The 23,188-nt window shown below is 47.8% G+C and overlaps 1 protein-coding gene across 2 annotated transcripts in view; it reads left to right on the plus strand.

The window, feature by feature from the left end:
- Nucleotides 1-23,188, plus strand: part of ARHGAP40 (Rho GTPase activating protein 40) — a 36,245-nt gene that overhangs the window by 8,368 nt on the left and 4,689 nt on the right. The window contains exons 1-12 of one of the 2 annotated variants that reach the window (XM_040080326.1): nt 3,058-3,393; nt 12,018-12,220; nt 16,999-17,219; nt 17,751-17,826; nt 18,609-18,760; nt 19,364-19,529; nt 19,862-19,953; nt 20,068-20,145; nt 20,406-20,565; nt 21,227-21,309; nt 22,046-22,252; nt 22,511-22,651. In XM_040080326.1, coding sequence (XP_039936260.1) covers nt 3,251-3,393; nt 12,018-12,220; nt 16,999-17,219; nt 17,751-17,826; nt 18,609-18,760; nt 19,364-19,529; nt 19,862-19,953; nt 20,068-20,145; nt 20,406-20,565; nt 21,227-21,309; nt 22,046-22,252; nt 22,511-22,651 — 1,722 coding nt within the window. In that variant the 5' untranslated portion in view covers nt 3,058-3,250. Of the gene's footprint in view, nt 1-3,057; nt 3,394-12,017; nt 12,221-16,998; nt 17,220-17,750; nt 17,827-18,608; nt 18,761-19,363; nt 19,530-19,861; nt 19,954-20,067; nt 20,146-20,405; nt 20,566-21,226; nt 21,310-22,045; nt 22,253-22,510; nt 22,652-23,188 lie in introns of those variants that run through there. The other variant, XM_040080328.1, reaches the window with a different exon arrangement.

Raw genomic sequence — 23,188 nt, forward strand, 5'->3', positions numbered from 1 at the left:
AGCTCAGGGCAGAGCCAGATGTGTGGCAGGCCCAGCTGCCTGGAGCTGCTGCCTCACCCAGACCTGACTGCAGCTCACTCTGCTGCTCCCTGCCAGGCTGGGAACAACTGGGCCTTGGATAATCTCACAGATTTAGTGACTCCAGAAACTGGAATAGTGTCCTAATCTCAGTGGGTCTGTGTGATGGATAGGTAGCACCACTTGAAGATTTTCTTATGTGGTGGGATTGAGGGGGGATAAATTACTTTCAGGATTTCTTAATGCTGTGTACCCTCAAAATAAACCTGAGAAGAGTTTTATGGGTTTGGGTTACAGAAAGCAATCCAGGTTTTTCCCACTCCACATTGCAGTCTGTCAGTTGCATTCATTTTTCAGGGTAACAATTTAATTTTGGGATGCTTGCAGAATGTAATGCTGCCATAGGATCTTGCGATGCAGCCCGTGGATGTTTTATTCCAGCTGACCTGAAGGCTCTGATGTCCAGCTCTGTCAGGCACCAGGCTCAGGCAGCTCTCCCAAACTACAGAGAGTTCCTGCAGTCTTTAGGTCTGCTGAGATTCCTGACTGTCCAAAAGCATGCTGGATGTTTTTCCTTTTGATCCTGAAAAAGTCAGGCCAAGTCTTGTCAGTTTGGCAGGATGTGTGGATACCTTCAGAAATAACTTGTGCACTAAAGTGGTGACGCTTACAGCGCTGGGTCTGTTCCCGTGATTCATTTGAACTAATTGGCTGCTGAGAGCATCATATGTGTCTTTGTCTCCATATTTGAGTAAGATTCAGCTCCTGTGATCCAGATCATCTCATCCCAGTGAGCTTGTCTCATCTCTAATGATGCCAGGAAGATTGTCCTGGAGCATGAAACACGCTGGAGAGCTCAAAACCAGAGTTGGAATATTTATCCTGATTCACTCTGAAAAAGCAGACTCAGCTGCCCTCTATTCCTCCACCTTTTTCCTCACAAGCACGATCTAGGAGATAAACTTACTGATTACTCCTCTCAAATACCATGAATAACTGAAGGCCAGACAGGAGTGAAGACGTGAAAGGCTGCAGCGCAGCTGTTATTATCCACAGAGATCAGGAACTTTCAGCAGTGCTTGTGTACTCTTTGTGTGAGTAATCAAAGCTGAATGTACTCTTAGAGAATTCTGTCTTCATCTGGATGCTTTAAATTTGCCTCAGTTGTGCAACAAGCCTGGCTGAGTTATTACCACTGCATGAGAAACCTGAGGATGAAACTGCCTGGTATGAGTGTCTGGCAGCCTCTGTCTGTAAATTGACCCATTAAAAAGGATGATCAGCTGGCTGCTGAAGTTATTAAAAGAAATTTAATGACAAGGAACACCATTGAGGGACAAAAGAAATAGAGTTATGGGCTGTGGTGCCCATCTACTTGCAGTTCTGGCAGGTTAGAGGTGATTTCAGGGGAAGGAATGGCCTGAAACCCAACCCCTTGTTTCAGGGCAAGGTGTGCTCGGTGGGGAGTGGTTTGGAAAGGCTGAGTGCTCCCTGGGGAGAAAAAAATGCCTTTCAAATTTGTGAAAACAGAAAGCAAAGGGCAGCCACATCTTCTCTCGCAGATGTTTTTGTTGTCACCCCTCCTTGCTCTCCCCTCCCATGTCTCACATCCTGAGCAGTGTGTGTGGTCACACAGGACAGTGACGTTTCTGCAGCAGCTGGAGACTGTGAAGCTGCACCAAAGGATGAAAAACCTTTAATTTCCTTTCTGCGTGTTCCTACAGTCTTCATTAGTGGATGATTTTTTATGATGGATAGTAGGAAGAAATCCTTCTCTGTGAGGCTGTTGAGGCCTGGCACAGATGCCCAGAGGAGCTGTGGCTGCCCCCGGATCCCTGGAGGCATCCAAGGCCAGGCTGGATGGGGCTTGGAGCACCCTGGGACAGTTGAAGTTGTCCCTGCCATGGCAGGGTGGCACTGGGTGGTCCTTAAGGTCCCTCCCAAGCCATTCTGTGATATTCTGTCTGTGTGTAATTCTGTGCTGCTGTAAAACCTGTGCTCTGTGGGGTTTGGTTATAACCCAATTCACAAGCTGGCACTTTCTGTGGTTGATCTTGGTTTGGGGCTGATGTAGGAGGAGCTGTGTGGATAAACCTGTGAGTTTTGAATTATGGGTGGAGGAATAAGCTTTACAGGAACTGTGGGTAAGGAGGAAAAGAAGGGCTTCCCATGAATTCTTTTGCATAGTTAGTGTGGAGCTGTAAGTGTCCCAGACCAAGCACCTTCCCAGCGCCAGCCCCGGGGCTGAGCTGCGCACTGGGGCAGCGTTCCTCCAGCAGCACGGTGGGCTCACGCAGTGCTTGGAAAAATAGCTGTGTTAGCAGGAACAAAACCGAGATGGGCTCTTTTATCATGAGGGATTGTCTCTAAAATTGCTGCTGCTGTCTTTTAAGCTGTTGGAGGCAAAGCAGGCTGAGCTGGGAATATGGGAAGCACAGAGTGAGATTATTATTTGTGCTGGATGAACTTTGCATGCCTTCACTAAAAAACTTTAATAAGTTACTCATCCCTTTAACTTCGGGATTATGAATAAAAAATGTTAGAAGAAAGCAGAGTTACTGGAACACCATAGAGAGAATAACAAGGAAAGAATAAAACCTGTCAGGAACGGCTCCAGAGAATCCGATCGCTTTAACCCTTTGCTCACTTGTGCATTGCTTGTTGATGAGATTTTTAAAGAATAATCTGGATCTTGCAAAATATTCTCTCAGGGTGTTACAAGTTTACACTGCTCTTTCAACATCCATGTCTTACAGCCAGCTGGGGTTTGCTCACTGCTCGACTATGGCAAGAAATGCTGAATTGCTTTTTTAGTAGGCGCTCGGGGTTTTTGCCCTGCCCTCCCCACGTCCCCGGGCAGATATTTTGTTCTTTTCTCGACGTTCTCTTGAAGCAGGGCGTTAAGGAGCGGAGCCTGACTCCTCCTTCCTCGGCTGCCTTTGGGAGTTCCTTTTTCACGTGGGCTGGCGCTTACGTTAATGTTTAGCCAGCCCGAGCCGCAGCCCAGCCTCGGCGAGCGCTGCCTGCTGTTCTCCGCTCTCGGAGCGCTGGCTGCTGCCCGTGCCCCGCGTCCCCGGCGTGGGCGGCTCAGCCTGGGGCTCCGCTGGATTTACTGTCGCTGCTGCCGGCCCGGGGGGGGACACGGGGAGGGACGAGAGGATGCTCCTGCAGCGGGCACCCCGTGGGTGAGGAGGAGCGGCTCTCCGCTGCCGGCAGCGTGGGGACAGCGCGGATGGACAGAGCGTCCCTCTCCTCCCGGCCCGACATGGACAAACGCGGCACGGGCGGCTCCAGGACGGCCAGGGCAGGGATGGGCAGGCCCCGGGCGGGGCTGGCACCTGTCCGGGCAGCCAGCTGTGCCCAGCTGCTCAGCAGGTACGGAGCGTTCCGGAGGTACGGGGGGATCCCCGCTGCTCCGCTCCCGGGGCACGGTGGGTGAATTTCCAGCGCTGAGCCGGCTCTCGTGTGCTCTCAAAACGCTGCTTTGAGTGCCTCGATCCTGGAACGGGACCTGTGGGAATTCCCTTTCTTTATTTTTTTGTCTCGTACTAAGCCTACGAAAATCCCCGTTCTTTTCTCTGTGGTCACTCTGGGCTGAGAGCAGCGAGCTGGGGAAGTGGGACCCGAGGGGCTGAGAGGGCTGGGATGCTCCCTTGTGACACAGTGGTGACCTGCCTCGGGCTCTCAGGGCTCCCCGGGGGTTTGTGGATCCATGTGAACGTAAGAACTGCTGATTTATCGTGCAAGTAGTGGAGGATAGAGCTGGAGTTTGAACAGATTTGCTTGGCAAACACCATTCTGCTTGTGTGCTTACTGGATGTTATAGGAGTTAAGAATTCATCTAAGGTGTATTTGCATCAGTTTCGAGAGGTTTATGTTGAGTTTTATAATGTTTCCTTGCTGAAGTAGGTCAGAATCTGTTGAATTTGGGTGAATGTGCTGGCTGTGATTTGACTTCTCGTCACAGCTCACATTTCCATGTGTCTGTCTGAGTTCTCATTTTTTTCCAGTCAATTTGATGAGGCTGTGCATTCAAAGCAAGACAGGAAATCTTTAGAAGACCCCAGGCAAAATTAGAGTTGTGGAAAAAAAAAAAAAAAATGTAGGGAGACTGACACAGGAATGATACAGTAAATTACTTCAAAATTACCCATGTGTAAGAGAACGAGATTAAAACCTTCAGTATTGCAGACTTTCTTTGATAAAAATCAAAATATTTGTTAACAACTTAAGGCTTTTGCCAAACGAGTTAGTTGAGTTCCAGTGGCTGTGCTGGTGCCAGAACACCTCTGTGGTCAGCTCTGGAGAGGTGCTACAGCAGGAACCTCAAACTTGCTCACCAGCTTTGCCCAAAACATTGAACTCCAGCCAAGGGACACTTCCCACTGGCTCACTCAGGACTCACCACAGGTGTGAGGTGTCTGTGTAACTAAGCCTCTTTCCTAGGATTGACCTAAAACCCACCTGTACAAAAGGGCAAGGATGTGCCAGCCTGCTCTTCTAATTAGCTGACTGCAATCAGTGTTTATTTTTGATAAGCAGCTCTGACAGGCTCGTTGAGTTCCCAGTGAGGCTCCTACTGCCTTGCATGGGGCTGGTGGTGCTGTCATGGCTCCAAAACAACACTGAGCAAAAGCCACTGCTGAGCCAGATCTGCCTCGCTCCTCCTCTTCCTCTCGGTGTTGTGTGGGTCACAGACAGGGCTGGTGACACTCCAGTTACAGAATTGGTTTTAAATCCCAGCCAAGGGCTTTCCATGGCAGGGTGACAGCCAAGCACCTCGTGTTATGTGTAATAACTCTGCCCTGAGAAATCCACCCAAGGAGTTAACAACTCCTCCCTGTCTTCCTGCATCCCTGAAGCTCTCATGAGTGAAGCATAGCTGGATTCCAGCACACCTCTCCACCCCTCCTTCCCTTGCGCTGGTCAGCACGTCACTCTCGTGACCTCTCCAACATCTCTGGGCTCTTCTCGTGCAGCTGAGCAACAGCTTGCAGTTACTCATTCTGCGCTCTAATGCAGGTACAGCTGGTAGAATGGGCTCCGAGAAGAAATAAGGATGAGTTCTATCATCCTGATTTACTCCAAGTTCAGCGTTTAAGAAGCTGTAGGACAAGTGTTTAGTATGTGTGAACCCGCTGCAGTAAAAGGCCTTTGCGTTGATGAATGAAATAAGTTCACGGCCTTTTTTTGGTGGATTCAAACACGCTGGCAGCCTTTCCTCTGGAAGCCAAGTGGTCCCTCAGCCCTCGCTGCCTCAGCTGAGTGTCTGAGGTGTGCACAGGCTGAGCATCTCGCCTGAGCTCCCAGCAGAGATGGCAAAAAAGCAAAGGAGCCTCAGCTGCTCTAATGGTGGCGTGTTTTGGGGATGTGTTTAGTGACTGGGAGGTATTGACTCACTTGCCTCGGCAGAATCCCTGGCAGTGTGTGCTTGGGGCTGTGACGGCACAGTCACCAAAGGGCAGTGATTCCCTGCCTGCTGCTTTCCTCGTGGCACCGCTGAGCACAGCCCGGGGCAGCTCTGCCCGGAGGAGAGGGCAGTGGGTGAGGACACCGTGTGGGACCTGTGGGGCTGTGGGGTTCGTAGCCCCGTGGCAGCTGGGCTGAGGGGTTTGGGATCCTGGTGCCATACTGATAGGTGGAATTGGAATGGCAGAGCTGGTCCTTGTGGGAACTGGATGGACGGAGCTGCTGATGAGTTAAAATGGGCATGGATTCGGTGGAGATGGAAATAGGGTTAGGAATGCCACCTTTTAATTAATGATTGCCATCTAATCATCCTGTAACTCAGCTTTATCAATTCATAATCACATCAAACATCCCAGTACTACAAGATTTGTTTTGGCCAAGTACCCCTTTCTCCCAGCAGGATTTCCCTTTGGATGAAAGCTCTTTCCTGTTTGGCTTACCCTGCTAAAGCAGGGAAAGTGAGCAACAGGCTAGTCCACAGTGACCTTACAGTCAAACACAAAACCATGCACAGGGAGGATGGTTTGTGTCTTCTGAGGCCAAAACAAACCCCAGTGCGATGGGACAGACACTCAGCTAATAGTCTAAGCTAAACATGACTTTGAATATTTTTAATTTGGCTGTATCTGCATGGGCTTATCAATCCTGTTTTTGTTCTCCTCTGAGTTTCAGTCAGAGATGCCTCTAGGCAGATCTGTAATTAAAGGCAACTTTCCCTATTCCTTAGCTTGTTTATTGAGCCCCTTACTAGGTGGAGTAGAGACAAATCTATTCCAGATGAGGAAACAAGGAAGTAGAGATGGAGTTTCTTTGCCCTTAAATACTTTGATAGAGACACTAATTGTTAGGAAAGTTACAACCTGTGCTTTAGCTGAGATCCAAAGCTGTGGTGGAGGTAACAGAGTCATAGAATGGTTTGGGCTGGAAGGGACCTTAAAGATCACAAAGTTCCAAACTGACTCATGGGAAGGGATGCCCATGATCAGGTCAGGTTGCTCCAAGCCCTGTCCAACCTGGCCTCGAACACTTTCAGGGATGGGACATCCACAGCTTCTCTGGGCACCCTCTGCCAGGGCCTCTCCACCCTCTGGAGTTTGTCCAGCACAGAAAATACTGCAGGTGCTAGGCTGAAGCAGTGGGATACACACAAGCCTCAGGATTCCCATCGTTCACTCCACACAGCCCCGGGCAAAGGATTGCCGTTTGCTTTTTCTGGTGTCACTGAGAAGGCCAGGACGGGAGGTGGGGTTGCGCTTTCTCACTGCTGCACCGGGAGAAAGCTGCAGCTGGTGGGAATTACCCCACACACACGGCACGATCCGGCACGTCCTCTTTATCACTTGCAGAACAGGCTTCTTCAAAACAGCCTGAAATGACGCTGCTCCCCGAGCTGCTTGCATAATGGGAGATCTTGATGAGCTGATTGCTGTGTTGCTGAAAACAAGCTGTAATCTTATTAGCAACTTGTGGCGGTGGCATCTCAGCTGTAGAGACAGACCTTCAACTGTGCCATCCCTCGTGTGCAGAGTCCTTGATGAAATGCCTCAATAGGGACAGAAGTGGGGGCCAGCAGCGGTGCTGGATAAAATAGCCTGGGCTAAAGGCACTGGGACTTCTCACAGGGGATATTCTCAGTGAAACTATTAAATATGTGAGCAAATCTCTGGTCACAGATATGCAGATGTACATCAGCAGTGGCAGAACGATGCTAAAATTGCTTTAATTCTGGCTCTTTAGCTGCTTTGGTTGAGTGAAGCCGGGGAAAGGAATGCATGGTAAGAGTCTGTTGGGTAAGGTACTGTTCCTTGCCACCGCAGTAATTTGATAATTAGCCTCTCTCTGCTTTTATGGTCTGGTCTGAGCAATCTGAACCAGCCATGTGCTTTCCATTTCCTCCTAAGAGCAAGCCTTAGTAGCCCTTTTCTGCATATTGGTGTGGGGAGAAGGGAGGAATTGGAACTGGTGTTCACGTACAAAATTTGGGGTATTTTGAGGGTGACTAAGCCAGACACTAAAGATTTGCAGTAGGGTTTAGACCTTTGGTAGAATAGCTGTGGAATTTTGGTTGGTGAGGCATCTCTTGCATCACTTTGTTCTCTGTGGTAGGACTCGTGTTTTGTGTAGTTCTGTGTGTCTGAATTAAATAGTGATCCTGTGCATTTCATGTAAGGTTTTGATGATGAGTAGATTGACTTCTCCCCCACAGAAACCTGTTTTTTATATTTGCATTGATAATTTTTGATAGACTGAGGTTAAACCTCCAATAAGAAAAATAGCTACATCTATATCTATGCTTTTAAAAAGTGTATATGTGAGTTACTGCTTCAGGATTTTCTCAGCTTTTCAGATACTCCTGTCTGTTATTCCTGGATGCCTTTATCCCACTACATGATTTTAAACAACAAAACCCAGTATGTTATGATGTGCTCATGTGATGTGTTGGTCTTTAGGTGACTTTTTTTTCTCTTCAGAATGAACGACACATTTCATCATTTAGCTTTAAACTGCTTGCTTAGGGTAAGAACCTGGAAGCAATGTGAGGAGCCTGCACTGACTTTTTGCTTGTTTCTTTCAATTATTTGCTTTTATACTCATGAGTTGTTTTTGACCTTGAGGTAGATTGTAAGCAGGTAAGATGTGCATGGTGTAACATTAATGTAGTTTTGTTCTCTGACTTAAGGTCTTTAGCTGTCAAAATTCTGCAAGCAGTTGATAGATTCATCTCTCTTTTTTTTTTTCTTGCAAGATGCTTCTGTTCTGTGCTCGTGGTCTGGGTTGTTGTGAATGATGCTGTGACTTGGTGTGCTACTCCAAAGCTGCTCTTGAGGCTCATTCAGACTTTCTGTCTGTTTCTTTGTTCCATGTGTGCCTTTGTGCTTGCTCCAGATCTTTGGAAATGTCTTTAAAGGCTGGGTGCTGCCTGTGTGGCAGGACCGCCTTGTCTGCCTGAATTCTTCTGTTCCTGTTGCCTTTTTCTCATCTTAGTTTTCTGGAAGCAGTCCTAAAGGAATTCCATTTTCTTGGCTTGCACTTGTTGCCTCCTGGTCTGTTTGAAATGCTTGAGAAGGAACTTTGTTATTTATTCATCTGCTAGAGAGGTATTTCAATGAGGGAGGGATGTTGAGCAAGCAGAAAAGAAGCCCAAGCAGCTCCAGGTCCATTGAGAAGCTCTCTCAGGGGAGTGATTCAAGCCTGGGGTGAACATAGCAACAGTGTTTATTGCATTTTGGTATTCAGGAGGGTGAGTGTAACATATGTGCAGCATGTTGACAGTATCTAGGAACAGATCAAAAACCGCTCTGTGACTTGCAGCCCAGGATCAGCGAGCCCCCAGCACGTGCAGGGCTTCCAGGGATCCTCATGGAGGGGAAGAGAGAAGGAAGAGTAAGAAAATGGACTCTGCAAGGTCTGTGCCAGCCTCGTTTCTCACAGCTGCATTATTAATGCTGTGAAGTCAGGCTTAGGCTGAAGGTGCCAGGTGAATCTCGAGCCTAGTTAAAACTGGCTGTGCTCTTAAACAAGAGGAGAAGGCTGGATTGAGATGCTCAGTCTTTCCACAGAGCCCTTCTTGTATGGCTGTCCGTAAGAAGATCTTTCAATCTTGCCAGTCTCCTTTTCGCTGGGTTAATTTTTAAAGCTCCGTAATCTGCTGCTTTTTCTTTTAACATTGACAGTGCAGTGGAGTGAACTTGATTATTCCACCTACTCTTTGCCCAGCTGCACTGAGCCATTAACATTTTAAGCCAACAATCTCTGCTTTCAATCTCAGCTGTTGCTGCGCTTGCACGTCACAGGTTGCCCTCCAGTTGACTCGGGCATGCAATGAGGAAGAACAATCTTTTAGGTGCACTGAATCTAAAATTAGCCTTCCACCTGGGCAGCTGGATCTGCAAAGCGCTGTCTGCTTAGTTCAAGGCGGGGGAATTCAGCTTAGGCCAGAAAATAAAACCTTTTCTAAGTGTGAAAGCCTGATTTTTTTTTTTATGTTGTCCTGTGAGACAGGAGCAACAGCTCTAGAATAACACTAGTGGAGCTGGGCTTTGGATGCTGCTGCCCCTCTGCAGAGCTGCTGTGTGGGGTCAGCATCCTTGGTGAGACCAAGTTTAGTGCATCAGTAACTGGGCCAGCTGAGGGGGAAAAGTTAGGATGGGTTTTGTTTGACACGCACAAGTGGTGCAGCTGTGGCTTTCCTAGAGTGGGTTTGTCGTGTGACTGGTGGGCTTTTGGTGCCCTGTGTGACACAGGTTTGTCACAGAGCACACCTGCTGGGTGCAAGCTGCTGCTCAGCTCTGAGGTTCTGCTGGAGCTGCAAACACAAATTCTGCTGTTGGATGTTTCTGGGGTGTTATGAGGCAGCTCCAAGCCAAGCTGAACACAAAGGAAATGTGCATTTCAGAGCTGCTTTAACCTGTATAACCTAGATCCCACAGGAATATAGGGCAGTAATTTAAGGCAGGAATAGTTGTTTTGTGCCTGCTGAAAGCCTGCAGTGGAGCATTAGGAGAGCTTCTAAGAGGGCTCCTGAGTGTTGTGCACTGGGAGATTTCTTCAGTGCAATTTTGTCTTCCACTGTTCTTGATACAGACAAAACCAACTCCCTCAAAATAATCTGAATTTCTCCTTCCACTCAATTTCATGTTGCAAGTGATGAGTTCTGTTGACTGGTTCGTAATAAAATCCTAACAAGGTGTTGGACAGTGGTTTTTGATGCTAGCAAGGTATCTTTGTTTAAATCTAGTCTAATGGTTGTCAGCAAATGTGAGAAAGTGGAGAGGAGTGCTGAAGATGAAGAGTTAAGGCTAGGGATACAATTTAACTTTTTAACCCTTAATGGGTAAAGGTAGAAGTAAAAAGTTGGAAAAAAATTAAATTGAGCTAGTAGCTGCAATGAAACTGACAGAACATGAACTGTGCAGGTAAAAAAAAAAAAAAATCTATCTATCTATCTATCTATCTATCTATCTATCTATCTATCTATCTATCTATCTCTATCTTAGCCTGACTATTTAAGTGCTCCACCAGGCTATAAATTGGTGTCTCGAGTGTTATTTGGACATCCAGGAGTAGGAAAGCAGATCGCCTCTGTTTCGCCTGCTGGGTGGCAGAGGAGCTCAAGTCAGTCTTTCACTTTTGTCTTCCTGTAAAACAAACAAACAAACCCCTTTAATTCTTGTTCTAAACACTGTGGCTGTCTCCAGATGTTCCTGGAGTGATGGTAATTGCTGTGGTTCTGACCTCCAGAAGCGAGGGGCTGCCTGTGTGTGTTAGAGCGAGGCGTGAGCGTGATGTGCATGCACGTGTGTAAACACATGAGCAGAATGGCCTACAACATTTGTCTCTCAGTTGTTAGATCTTCAGATTGAGCTCATCATGACTTGAAATGCTTCTCATAACTGAAGCAAGTTGGTGCCAGAACTGCTAATAATGACTTTCTGGCTAAAACTTTCCAGATATTTTGCCAGATATCTATAACTTTTGGCTCCTAGAGCTAGGAGGCTAAACCACATTTAATGAGTGTTTTGTTGTCATGGTTTTCAAGGTGTAAGGCTTAGACTTGATTTTTTTTAAATATTTTTTTTTTAATGAAACTAGAAAGGAATTTTGGCCTGTGGTTGGTGGTCATGGCTGTTCATGGGTGTTTCTCGAACCACCCACAGCTGGAGAAGTGTTCCACCTCTTTAATTTTTGTATTCATCAGTGGAACCATTGAGGTGTTCTCACAAGTACGTTCCACTTATCCCACTTCTTTGTAAGTCTTTGAAAAATATGTGTAGCAGGGCTTAAATGGCTTGGAACTCTTTGAAGACAATTATAGCTCGTTTTAGGAGAGGCCCTGTTTTATGAAGTGATGAGAAGCTCACAGCACAGGGGCTGAAAGCTGAACGAGGCCAGTCTGGGACCTCAGCTGTACGTGAATGAATCAGCGGGGTGGTAAGAAAATTCCATCTGCTTGGGTTTCCCAGGACACCTCTTGTTGTTTCACAGCTGAAAAATCTGGTCTGGGCAGGAACAGGGGGCCTCAGCCCCGTGAGTTATTTTTTTCATGAGCTGAAGTGCAGGGGACGGAGCTGCGCCGGTTTTTGCTTTGTCGGGAGCACAAACCTGCTGGGTCGGGGCTGCTGTGGTGGGAGCTGCCAGGCTCCTCTCTGTGCCAGGTCCTGGAGCACACATGCACTGAGCTTGGAACATCCTGGGTGGCTGTGAATGCAGAGGGTGCCTGTGCAAACTTGCAGGGAAGTCTTGGAACGAGTGTGGGGCGGTAGGTGGTGTGCTGGAGGTCACTGGAGGGACAGCTCTGAAAAGACTCTGTTGATCCCGTGTCCTCTCACATGTTTGGACAGCAGTTTTCCCCATTCTCCAGGGGATTTAGTCCCAGCCTTGCCTGTACTGCTAAAAACACTAAGCAAAGGAAGTTCAGCACTCACCTCTGTTTGGCTTTGCTGCAGTCATTAATCAGTGGAGGCTGGACACCAATGCCATGTGCAATGCGTGGAGCTTAATCTCTCCTTCCTTATCTCTTCCTCTCTCAGCACCAGACACTGCCCTTGGAAAATGAACCAGCTTCCTCCAAAGAGTCCTGTGGCATCCCCGGTGTCAGAGAGCACGAATTCCAGGCTAGAGGCTTTGGACAACTTGTCAATGGACAGTTTTTGGCTGGAAGTGGAGAACATTAAGCAGAGCGCTGAAGCCGAGCAGGAGGAGTGCAGCCTTGCAGATGTCAAAACACAAGAGGGTAGGTGGCCAAAAACGTTGGGAGCGAGGACAGGAATGTGAACATCTGAAGAAGAAGATTTGCTTATGCACCTGAACGATTCAGAAGCGTGTTGGAGTATGGTTAGAATATTATCAGTCAATCAGGGGTAGAGATAGTATTTTAATTGGGTGGTGGATAATGCCCTGCAGAAGGGGAGGGTTGGCCTGGCCTGGTTTCGGCTTCTGAAGCAAAGCTGACTGCAAAGGTCGGCCCCAGGAGCGTGTTCAAGGCTCCAGGATTTTCAATAGCCCCACCAAGGGTGGGGGCTCTCAGTGCCAGTTCAGGTGGTGTGTGATAAACACTCTGTGAGAGCTGGGGCTGTTTGAGAAGCCTTGTTTGTGTGCATGGTTCTGAGATTCATCACAGTGGCTTTTATGGGAGCTGCTTCTGTGGAAGGCAGGCGGTTCCCTCTCTAATTCCCTGTTCAAGAAACCACAATAAACATCCAGAAAGCCCTGAGTCCATCCACACAAGGTTTTTCCTGCACATCCTTTTTCTTTCTTTGGGAGAAATGCGTAGGGGATGTTTTTAATGCACTTTCTGTAGCGCTGACATTTTCCAGTGCTTTGGAATAAGTGGAACCTGGGCCAGTCAGTCCAAAACTTTTGGAATATGTTTTCCTTCTATAAACTCATAGATATCATGGAATGGTTTGTGTTGGATGGGACCTTGAAGTCTATCCAGTGTCACCCCTGCCATGGCAAGGACACCTTCCACTGTCCCAGGTTGCTCCAAACCCCTGTGTCCAACCTGGCCTTGGGCACTGCCAGGGATCCAGGGGCAGCCACAGCTGCTCTGGCACCCTGTGCCAGGGCTTCCTCACCCTCCCAGGGAAGGATTTCTTCCCAATATCCAACACAGCTGTCCCCTCTTTCAGTGTGAACCCAGTACTCCTCGTCCTGTCACTGCAGTTCCTGATGAGCAGTCCCTTTAGACACGGGAAGTGCAACACCCTGGGGTGCTGCAGGGGTGATAAAGGCTGCTAAACACCCAGTGATCCCACAGGAGGGGGTCACACCTTTCCTGGGGCCATTTTGAAGAAATGGAGGTGGTTGGCTGTGCATCCCCTTGAACACAGGTTTGCAGCAATTATTGAGAGCAACCTGTGTCCTGGGGAAACGTTTGTGTGACAGTCCCAGCGTGCTGCCTGGAGAGCAGGGTGGGAATGTCATTGTCCCTGCCTGCCATCCTCGGCAGGACAAGTTAAATACGTCTGCTGTTAATGTCCCTCTATAAAGGACACAAGTTTGATTTTTAGAACTGGAAGAGATGCAAAGTGATTCAGAAAAGGAGCGCACCAGGAAGGAGACTGGAAAAGAGACCATCCCATGAGATGAAAGACTGTCTGGGATATCCTAAACACTGATATGCTGGAGGCAATTTGATTACTGTGCACAGGCAGGGATAGGAGGAAAAGTGTCTTTTAATGCTGTAGCTTGATCTAGCAGCCAGGAGCTGAGTCCTTAATTGGCCATTGAAACCAGACAGGCTTGAAATGATGCTCCGAGTAGCGAAGCCTTCCCAGCAGCCTGGGGAAGGAGGTGGGGCAGGCTCGGGCTCCTGATGCCTTCTCTGAAGGAGCTTAGGCAAATAAACCTCGTGCAGGGAGTGGGGAAGCTTTGGCTGGGGTGCAGGGTTTGCCTCTCACCCCTCTGCAGCTCCTGCTTGGAGCGTGGAGGCTGCGGGGCTCCTCAGAGCCAGAGGCACCGTCACTTTTTGCATAAATCTGGGGAACTGAGGATGGGGCAGCCCTGTCTGGAGACAGCCTGGCTCAGCCAGGAGATGGCTGGTGATAAATAACCACGGCACAGGGACGGTGGGGAGCTGTGTGGAGATAAGGCATTGCGAAAATGCTGACCCAGCTGGGAACGCTGGGCTCCTGTGCAAGCCCTGCGGAGCTGCTGGTGGCGGTGGGAGCTGTCACTGCACATCTGGGGCAGCTGGAAGGGGCTGAGGGTTCTCGTGGCCTTGCTAACAGTTGGTGGGAGCAGGAAGTAGCTTTTTCCTGAAATGCAGCATGGTGCTGTCCTGGCTGTCGCTGTTTGCCCGGCTCTGTGCAGGGCCTGGCAGCAGAGCCAGCCAGGACACAGCACTGCACTGAAACACCTGCTTGTGACCTTACAGCACACAGCCGTGGCTGGGAGCTCTCTGCAGAGGGCGATTCTTCACCTCCAAAAATTAGATAGGAAGTTGTGCTCAATGTTTAGTCTGAAATAGTAGGATGCTGAAGCTGTCCTTTAAATATTTGGAGAGTGAATACTTTATTATGAGCCGTATTTTTGACTAGGTTATGTTTCAAGTAAATTTGTGGAACCGGTGTTCTTTAGTTTTGCAAAATCATTCCTAACTGTGCCCTCCTGAAATGCTGCTTGCCTGGAACTCACAAGGCAAATCTTAGCAGCTCTCCAGGCTTAAACCTGCAGCTCATCTTCTGTGGATCTCCCTGTTCTGACCTGTTTCTCTCCAAGTTTTCCCTTTTCCCCAGAAATAACCCATTTTGCCGGTTTCCTTTTGTGTTACTGGCAAGCATAAGTGGGCCAAAATAGTAACTAGAGGAATTACAATCTGGTGCTTTGGCATCAGATGGGGCAGCAGGCTCACACGGATGTCCGATGGAGGGGCTGCTGTGAGGTGTTGTGTATAAGATCAGTTTCCTGTTATGACGGGAATTGGCTATTTTCAAAATTTGCAAGCAATACACTTCACTTCCCCTAGTTCCCAAAGGCAAAATAAACCAGAGGCTTTTTGTGTGTTGTTCTGCTGTGAAAGCGAGGAACAAGAAGGTGTTTGGTGAGGAGCTGTGGGTGGGAGCACGACTGGCTGTGCCCAGGGGATGCTGGTACCTGCAGCTTCTGTAAACCAGACATGGGAAAAGACCAAAACTTGGGGATGTGTAGGAAAACCAGACAATTTGCTAGAGGATTCACTTAGGGAAATATTTGACTCCAAGTTCAACTCTATTTATTGTGGTGTGATGATGAAAAAAGTTCTGTTTCATTATGACACCTAAAATCACAAAGACCATGCTCTGAAGACTGAGTTTTAATTGTGTCACAACATTTCAATTGTGTTTGCAAGCTGCATGAACACGAGGTTTCTCCAGAAAAATTAAATTATTTAATCTCTCAAGGAGAGCTGCATGGCTGCTTTTTGTGGATGCAGCAATAATAAATCCTGGCCTGAGCAGCTGTGATAACAGAGGAGGTAGAAGTTTGCATAGGACAGGAAGAGTGGGAATTATCTGCTCTGTGCCAATCACTTCAGTTGTGATTTTTCTTTTTCCCGGTATAACCTTAGGTAGGGCTGCGTTGGAGCTGCCGGCAGTGAATGGATGTGGTAGATGGAACTGGAAAGATAAAGGCTTTGTGGTGTTTGCTGTGTTAAGGTTGCAGTCACCTGTTAAATTGTTTCTTTCATCTTTGAATTTCAAGTAGCTGCCTTGCTCAGGGCACTTTCTCACTTGCACTTCCTTATGAGTGTATCCCATAAGAAAAAAAAAAAAAAGTTTTCTGTATTTGAAGTGCAACTTTATATGTACTAAAAAATGAAGTGGAATTGAGCTTGTTTGAATAATGCTGCTGTACTGTCTCCAGGCTTCTCACACTTCCTTCTGGAACTGGAATGGTCTTTAATTTCAGTGATATTTTGAATAGGCCCAGGCATAAAATGAATGCACAGAGTAAAAATAACGTTTTTGCTTTAGTTGAGTGCATGGATACCAATCCATTAAAAAAAAAAAAAAAAAAAAAAAAAAAAAAAAAAAAAATTAAAGAGTAGGGATGATGCACACAAATACTTCAGTGAGTATATGTTTGAATCTACCAGATCAGGATCTGGATATTTAAAAAAAAAAAAAAAACTATGCATGCATATGGATTAAAAAGTAAAAGAAGGAACCAAGTCATTTGGAGAAGTACAAAAGCCAAATATGCAGTGTTGTGTGCTGTGGTTTCTCACACATGTTTTGTCCGTTCTCAAGGCTGTTGAAAGATCAGGTGGGATCCAGGGAAGCCCTGCCATTCCTCTGGAGTGGCTCTGTGCTGCTGCCACAGCTCCCCTCTGCACAGGCAGTCCATGGAAAGGCAGATTTATGGAGCCCACCTGACTTCGCTCCCGTACCCTGTCACCATCCTTGCCTAAACACCACCCAGGGTCACGCTTGTGCCCTCTTCTGCCCAGCTTCTCTGGGAACCTGTGCTACCTCTATCTCCAGAGTTCTTTCTTCTCCCTTTTCCTCACCTGGAGTGAGCAATAAGACCTGTGCGAGCAGCTACACCTGCCCCAAGAGCCGTGCGCTCTCTGCTGTCCCCCCATACCAGCTGGGCACTGGGACTGGCGTTCTGAGAAGGGGCACGAAGCTGTCTCTCTCGCGGCGATGCCCATGGCCAGCCCGGACAGGGGACGGCCCGGGCTCCTGCTCTGTGCCCCCCTCTCGCTGCCCTGCGCTCACTGTGCCCTCTCCCTCCCCGCTCACTCTGCCCTGCGCTCACTGTGCCCTCTCCCTCCCCGCTCGCTGCCCTGCGCTCTCTCTGCCCTCTCCCTCCCCGCTCGCTGCCCTGCGCTCACTCTGTCCTCTCCCGCCCCGCTCTCTGCCCTGCGCTCTCTCTGCCCTCTCCCGCCCCTCACTCTGCCCTGCGCTCACTGTGCCCTCTCCTGCCCCGCTCACTGTGCCCTGCGCTCACTGTGCCCTGCGCTCACTGTGCCCTGCGCTCACTGTGCCCTGCGCTCACTGTGCCCTCTCCCGCCCCGCTCGGCAGAGGGAGAAGCCGAAGCCGAGTGGCTGCAGGACGCGGGGCTGGCCGAGCTGCTGGGGGACACGGGCTCGGACAAGGACAACCTGGTGCTGCTGTCCACGCTGACCAGGACGCAGGCGGCGGCCGTGCAGCGCCGGCTGGACACCTACTCTCGCTCCCGGCGCAGGAGGAACAAGCACCCCGTGCGCGACGTCCGCGACATCTTCGGAGTGGCCGGCTCGGAGGTTTGTTGGTTTGTTGGGAGCCCCTAAAGAGCTTCTTTTGGGAGCTGGCTTGGCTTTTTGGGTCTAGGGCTCGTGTTATGGCTTCTTCTCTTGAACTGAAAGGAAGCTGAGATGGAGGAATCGTGGCTGCAGTGTTGGGGAGTTACTAGAAAAGCTGCAGGTCCATTGCTTTCCCAGGCTGGAATAAACATTCCTGCTGGAGTGCTTCTCTCTAGCGCCGGCAGCGCGGCAGCCTCGTGGAGCACCGGCATCGTTTGGAGCCCTCTTGTGTTTCCTCTGTTCCAGTGACGTGTTAAATCGCCTTTAAACAAAACAAGAGACTTCCCAAATTCAGTTCTGATAACTGACCTTGTAGAGGTGGAAATCCTGGACAAACACTAACACTGTCTTTTTGGGGGGAGGGTTTGGTGGGTTATTTAGATTTTTTTTTTTTCCCTTGATAAAGAAATCATATCCACCATCTTTTCAGCTCTTTTCCTGCGGTTCTGCCCTTTTGGTTGTGGCTAAAACAGCTTCTTTCTTATTTTTCAGGACACATCAGTGGAGAAAGAGGAGCCCAGCCCAGATCCACTGTGGCACAATCTACGGACTTCAAACACTCAGAGAAGTAAGGGGGATAGCATCTTCTGTTTTTAAATGCAGAGTGGGATCTGAAGTGGGGCTGGAACTGGAAGGAAAGCCACACACATATTTAAGTACATCCAAGTTCTGAAACACTGACCTTGTTTGTGTTGGGGTGTGGGTTTCTTTATGTGATTATTCACACCTGTGGATTATTAAACTTTTCCAGGCTCCAGTGTTGTTAGAATTGTCACTCAAGCTGATCATTGTAAGCTCTTGATAAAGCAACTGAAAGATGAAAATAAAATCAGTCTAGTAAAGATCGCACAGCGAAATCTTATAAATGTCACGAGCAGTTGTGTACAGAGATGTTAGCCATAGGTGGGCCCTTTCATTTAAGGCTGTGGTCTTGTCTTACCAGTGACCTGGTAATTTTAGCCAAAATGTTGTGACTTCGCACTGATCATGGAATCATTAACCTTGGAAAAGATCTCTAAAATCACAAGTCGAACTGCTAACTCAGCGCCAGTGTGGTCACCACTAAACTGTGTCCCCTGGTGCTGCATCTGTATGATTTTTGAGCACTTCCAGGGTTGGTGACTCCACCTTGGCAGCCTGTTCCGTGATCCCAGTGCTCGACCACCCTTTCAGGGACGAGTCTCACCCTACGGATCACTCTGTGCTATGGGGACGCTCTTTTCACATGCTACTGCAGGATGTTTAAAAGCAATGATACCAAACCTATCTCAAACTACATTTTTGGCACTTTTGCTTTCTGAGCTTCACCCTCCTGGCTTGCAGAAATTCAAACCAATTTCTCCTCTGCAGCAGAAACCCAGGATTATTCCTGCACAGTTCGAAACCCTGGGAAAGAGGAGGTGTTCAACATGGATGTTGCCTACTCAGAGCAAGCAGCTGTCCTGCTCAAGGGATCGTTCCTGTCTGAATCCAGGAAGTTAAAGGACGGAAATGCCCTAACTGTAAGCACTGGAGGAATTTTTCTTGTTAGAATTTATTAGTCTTGGCTTGTCAAGGTGGTACAAGACACCGAAATCAATTCATACCTATGGGTAGTGTTGCAGTGGGTCTGTGTTTGGTGGTATTTTTGGGTGTGTTGTGTGTTATCTTTGCAATGTTGGGCAAGGATAGACATTGTGTAGTGGAGGATCAAAAGAAATAAGACTTTTATCTAAAACTCCCTATTTTGACACACATCCACGTTGTTTCCTCTGAAAAGAAAAGAGTAACTAACTGCACTTTCTTACTCATAATTCTAAAGTTTTCTCCTCTCTACAAATGAGCTGGGCTGCTTCCAAAGTTCAAGTAGATTAGGGTGGGTCAGGCTGCCTTTAACTTAGAAAAACTGGCATCTCCAGTATGATTAAAGAGCAATATTGAAAAGGGAAAATATTTATTCAGCTGGTGGTTGAGTAGGAGTTTTGGGCATATGTCTGGTCTTGAACACAGCAGGAAGAACAGATGCCTGGTTATGATAATAAATAATAAAACTACAGCAAAAGTTGTTTACTAGTGGGATTAATAGCGGTAACTTGAGCTGAACCTTTTGTGTGTGTTTCCCTTAGAGATTTAAGATCCCGAAGGGCAGACTAGGAGTGACCAGGATTGGAGATCTGTCGGCTCAGGACATGAAGAAGATCCCCACGCTGGCCCTCATTGAACTTACAGCTCTCTGTGATATCCTGGGCTTCGAGCTGAAGAGAAATAAAGCAGCAAAGCTGAAAACAACAGGTTAGCTGTACTCCTTTTTATGCCTTTTATTTTTTTATATGCTCTTCTTCTCATCATACACTCACCAGTTGTCTTTCAAACGTTAGAACAGTGGGTCTTTGATAAGAAACCTCGTGACAGGTGTGTTTTCCATGGATTTGTTCTGCAAATTATTGGATCATGACATTAAGACCTCCTACCACATTTATGTCTGGCTGTAATTGTCCTGTTTAACTCTTCCTCTCTCTCTCCAGTATCTGTGTTCACAAAAGTACCATCTTAGTGGGGATATATATATCCCTTACACCTCTGTTAGAGGTGATACAGACCTGGAAATGTTGTTTCTGTTGTAGAGAAAAGACTCTTTGGAGTTCCACTCAACACCCTTTTGGAAAATGACCAAAAGCTGCTGCCCAACACCAAGGTGCCTCTGCTACTCCAGGCAGTAAGTTCTCTGCTGGTGTCACTCACACCTCTGCTCCTCAGAGTCAGGAGGCTGTGGTAAGGACAGGCTCCTCATCCTCTGTGCCCAAGAGCTTTCTGTTTCCCCCTTTAACAGCTGCTGTCCTGCCTGGAGAAGAGAGGACTTGAAACAGAGGGCATCCTGAGAGTTTCTGGGTCCCAGACCAGAATTAAGGTATGAGCCCTTTACCACTGTTTGGAAGTGCCAGGGGTGATCAGGAAGCATTTACTTGAAGCAAGTGTTTGAATGACCTGAATTATCATGTCCCCTTCCCAGTACAACCAGAAAAATCCACTTCTGGGAAGGCCTGGAGTGTGTGCTGAGGCTCTCTGCACCACTTTGACTTGATGTCTTGACCTCCCAGTGCTCAGCTATAAACTTTCTCTCACATTTGCTCACCAAAGCATGTGATAAATTCCATCTTTTGTTCATAGAGCCTGGAACAGAAGCTGGAAAGGGACTTCTACAGTGGCCTGTTCCGCTGGGATGAGGTTCACCAGAACGACGTATCGGGGCTGCTGAAGAGATTCATCCGAGAGCTGCCGGCCCCGCTGCTGACAGCAGAGTACCTGCCTGCCTTTGCTGCTGTTCAGAGTGAGTGCCTGCTCTGCTCTGCTCTGCCCTGCCCTGCTCTGCCTGTAGCACCAGTTTGGTTTGTGCAAAGCTGCACAGCTCCCCTGTCAGGTGTGTTGGGAGCCTGTGGATCCGATGGGAACACGGCAGAGCCGAGGGCTGGAGTCACTGGTGCCTGGCTGAACCTTCTGTCCTGGCACTGTCCCTCAGCTGTGTGTCACCTGAGCCTGCTGCCAGCAGCTGGGACAGACTGATCAGTGGTGACACACAGACTGAGCTGTGGAAACTGGCCAGGGCACACAGTCTGCAGGTAATGGGCTGCAAGCACAGCTCTTTGAGGCTGGTGCCTCAGTAGGTAGTTTGGATGTGTTAAGCTAAGTGTTTGAGTGCACAAGTTCTTGGTTCAAAAAATGGGGAATTGTGGGTTTTTGTGTTGCCCTTCAAGGGCATCAGGGTTGCTAGTTGATTGAGTACTCTAAACAAAACAAGTCAGTCTTCTAGAGCATGTGTAGCTCCCTTCTTAAGGGCAGTATGAGCTTGATTTTCTTCTGTGAAACAAGGTCTCAAATTCTAGATGGCCAGCCATTCAATAAGCAATTGTCTCATTCCTTGGAGGATTCCTGTGCTCAAAAAGAAAGGTCAGAAACCTGAATCCTCTGTCCTGTTGTCACTCTCCTTCTAGATATCCCAGACCTGAAGCAAAGATTGCAAGCTCTAAACCTCCTGATCCTGATTCTTCCAGAGTCCAACAGGAACACTCTGAAGGTAACTGTTTGCTTTTGATCTAGCTGCTGAAACATAGAATGGCAGAATTGTTTAAACTGAAGAAAAAACCTTAAAATCATAGAGTCCAACCATTCCCCAGCACTTCCAAGGCCACCACGAAGTCATATCCACAAGTGCCACAGCTACTTGGCTTTTAAATAGACACCACCTCTGCCTTTCTGTGCTTTGTAAGAGCTGTGTGGTTGTTGCTGCCTTTTTTATTTTTCCTCCTGAGTAGTTCAGCTCTCAGGTATTAAAGGTAAGGCTGACTTAGCAGCCTGCACACCCCATTGAGAGCACTGGAATATATAATTGAGTCAAAGATGATCTGTCATGGCTGTGATGGGGCTGTGAGATGAAAGAGATAATCCAAAAGGGTTTAATTTTCCACATCTGGGACTGGCTTTGAGGGGGCACTGAAGGAAAGGGGGGATTCATCTTTGGATTCAGAAACTTTTACAGCTAGACTTTGTAAATTACTGCCTGCCAAGGAGTAAAAACTCATCTGTTCCCACACAGACTGTTTTTCCTGATTCACAAACAGTGGATTAACCACTTGGTGTGGTTATTTCTTGCCATCCCAGTACTAGAAATTGGTCACTCCCTGGCTGGAGAAATGGGATTTGCTGTCTATATCAAGAAAAAGAGCTAATTAATGGTCTCTCCAGCAACTGCCGTGGTAGTTTTTTGAGCATTACTAGTAAGGGATGGCTTACATCTCCTTCCCTCTTCTCAGGCCCTTCTTGAGTTTCTCAGCAAGGTGGTTGCCAGGGAAAACAACAACAAAATGAACCTCTGGAACGTTTCCACAGTCATGGCCCCAAACCTCTTCATGCACAAGGGGCTGCCAAACAAGATCCCCGAGGGGAAGGAGAAGCAGCTGGCGGAGGGCGCGGCTGACGTGGTGCGGATGATGATCCATTACCAGGACCTGCTCTGGACAGTGAGTTCCACAGGGATTACGTGGTGTGGTGTAGCAATGTCCTGGTCTTGTTACAGCTGGGATAGGGAAGGGATAGCCTTGGAAATATCAGAGGAATTTAAACAGCTGTGAGCAAAACCTCTGGCTGAACTCCGAGCCTGCCTGTCCTCAAGGCAGACAGGTATTTTTGTCTGTTTAAGGAGCTAAAGTGATGATCAGGTTCCTGAACCTTATCTCTTCTTGATTTAATTCCTGTTTTCACCCTTCTCCCCTGCCCAGGTGTCCTCTTTTCTGGTAGCTCAAGTGAGAAAGCTGAACGAGAGCAACAACAAAAGGTACCAGTTCTGCGACAAGCGAATTAAAAATTTGTTGCGGAAGATTCACGCTGATAAAGACAAGGTGGAAAAGAACCAGGGAGAGGTGAGTTAGGGCTTGGAAAAAAAAAAAAAACAAAACCCTTTGTGGAAGCATGAAGTGTTTTCCTGAGGATTCAGAAAGATGAAAGGGGTTAAACCCTTGAAAAGAGCAAGAGGGACAAAAAAAGAGGAGAATAATGAGGAACAGTTTCCCAGACGCTTTTGGCCAGGTTGTGGCAAAAACTGATCACAACAGCAAGAGCACTAAATACATTTCAGGCTACAAAACACTTGGTTAAAAGCAGGGAAGAGAGCAGGAGCAGAAATTTTGTTTTTCTCCATGTGAAGAGTAGGATTCTTATGGCCCTGAGGTTCCATGTATTGGTGCAGATATGTCTGCTGTGATAAAGGCAGAGTTATTTTCATTGTTTAAAGCATCAGTTCAGGCTATTGCCCAATTTTCTTTTTGCTCCATTATGTCTGTTAAGATGGCACATCTCTTGGTGCTTCCTTTCTTTGGAAAGGACCTTTCTGGAACTCAGTAGCCTGAAACCCAGATCTCAAAATCCCTTTTGAGTAATTTAAATGAATTTCAGAGGAG

Source organism: Hirundo rustica, chromosome 16, assembly GCF_015227805.2.
Source record: "Hirundo rustica isolate bHirRus1 chromosome 16, bHirRus1.pri.v3, whole genome shotgun sequence".
In the NCBI taxonomy this organism is placed as follows: Eukaryota; Metazoa; Chordata; class Aves; order Passeriformes; family Hirundinidae; genus Hirundo; species Hirundo rustica.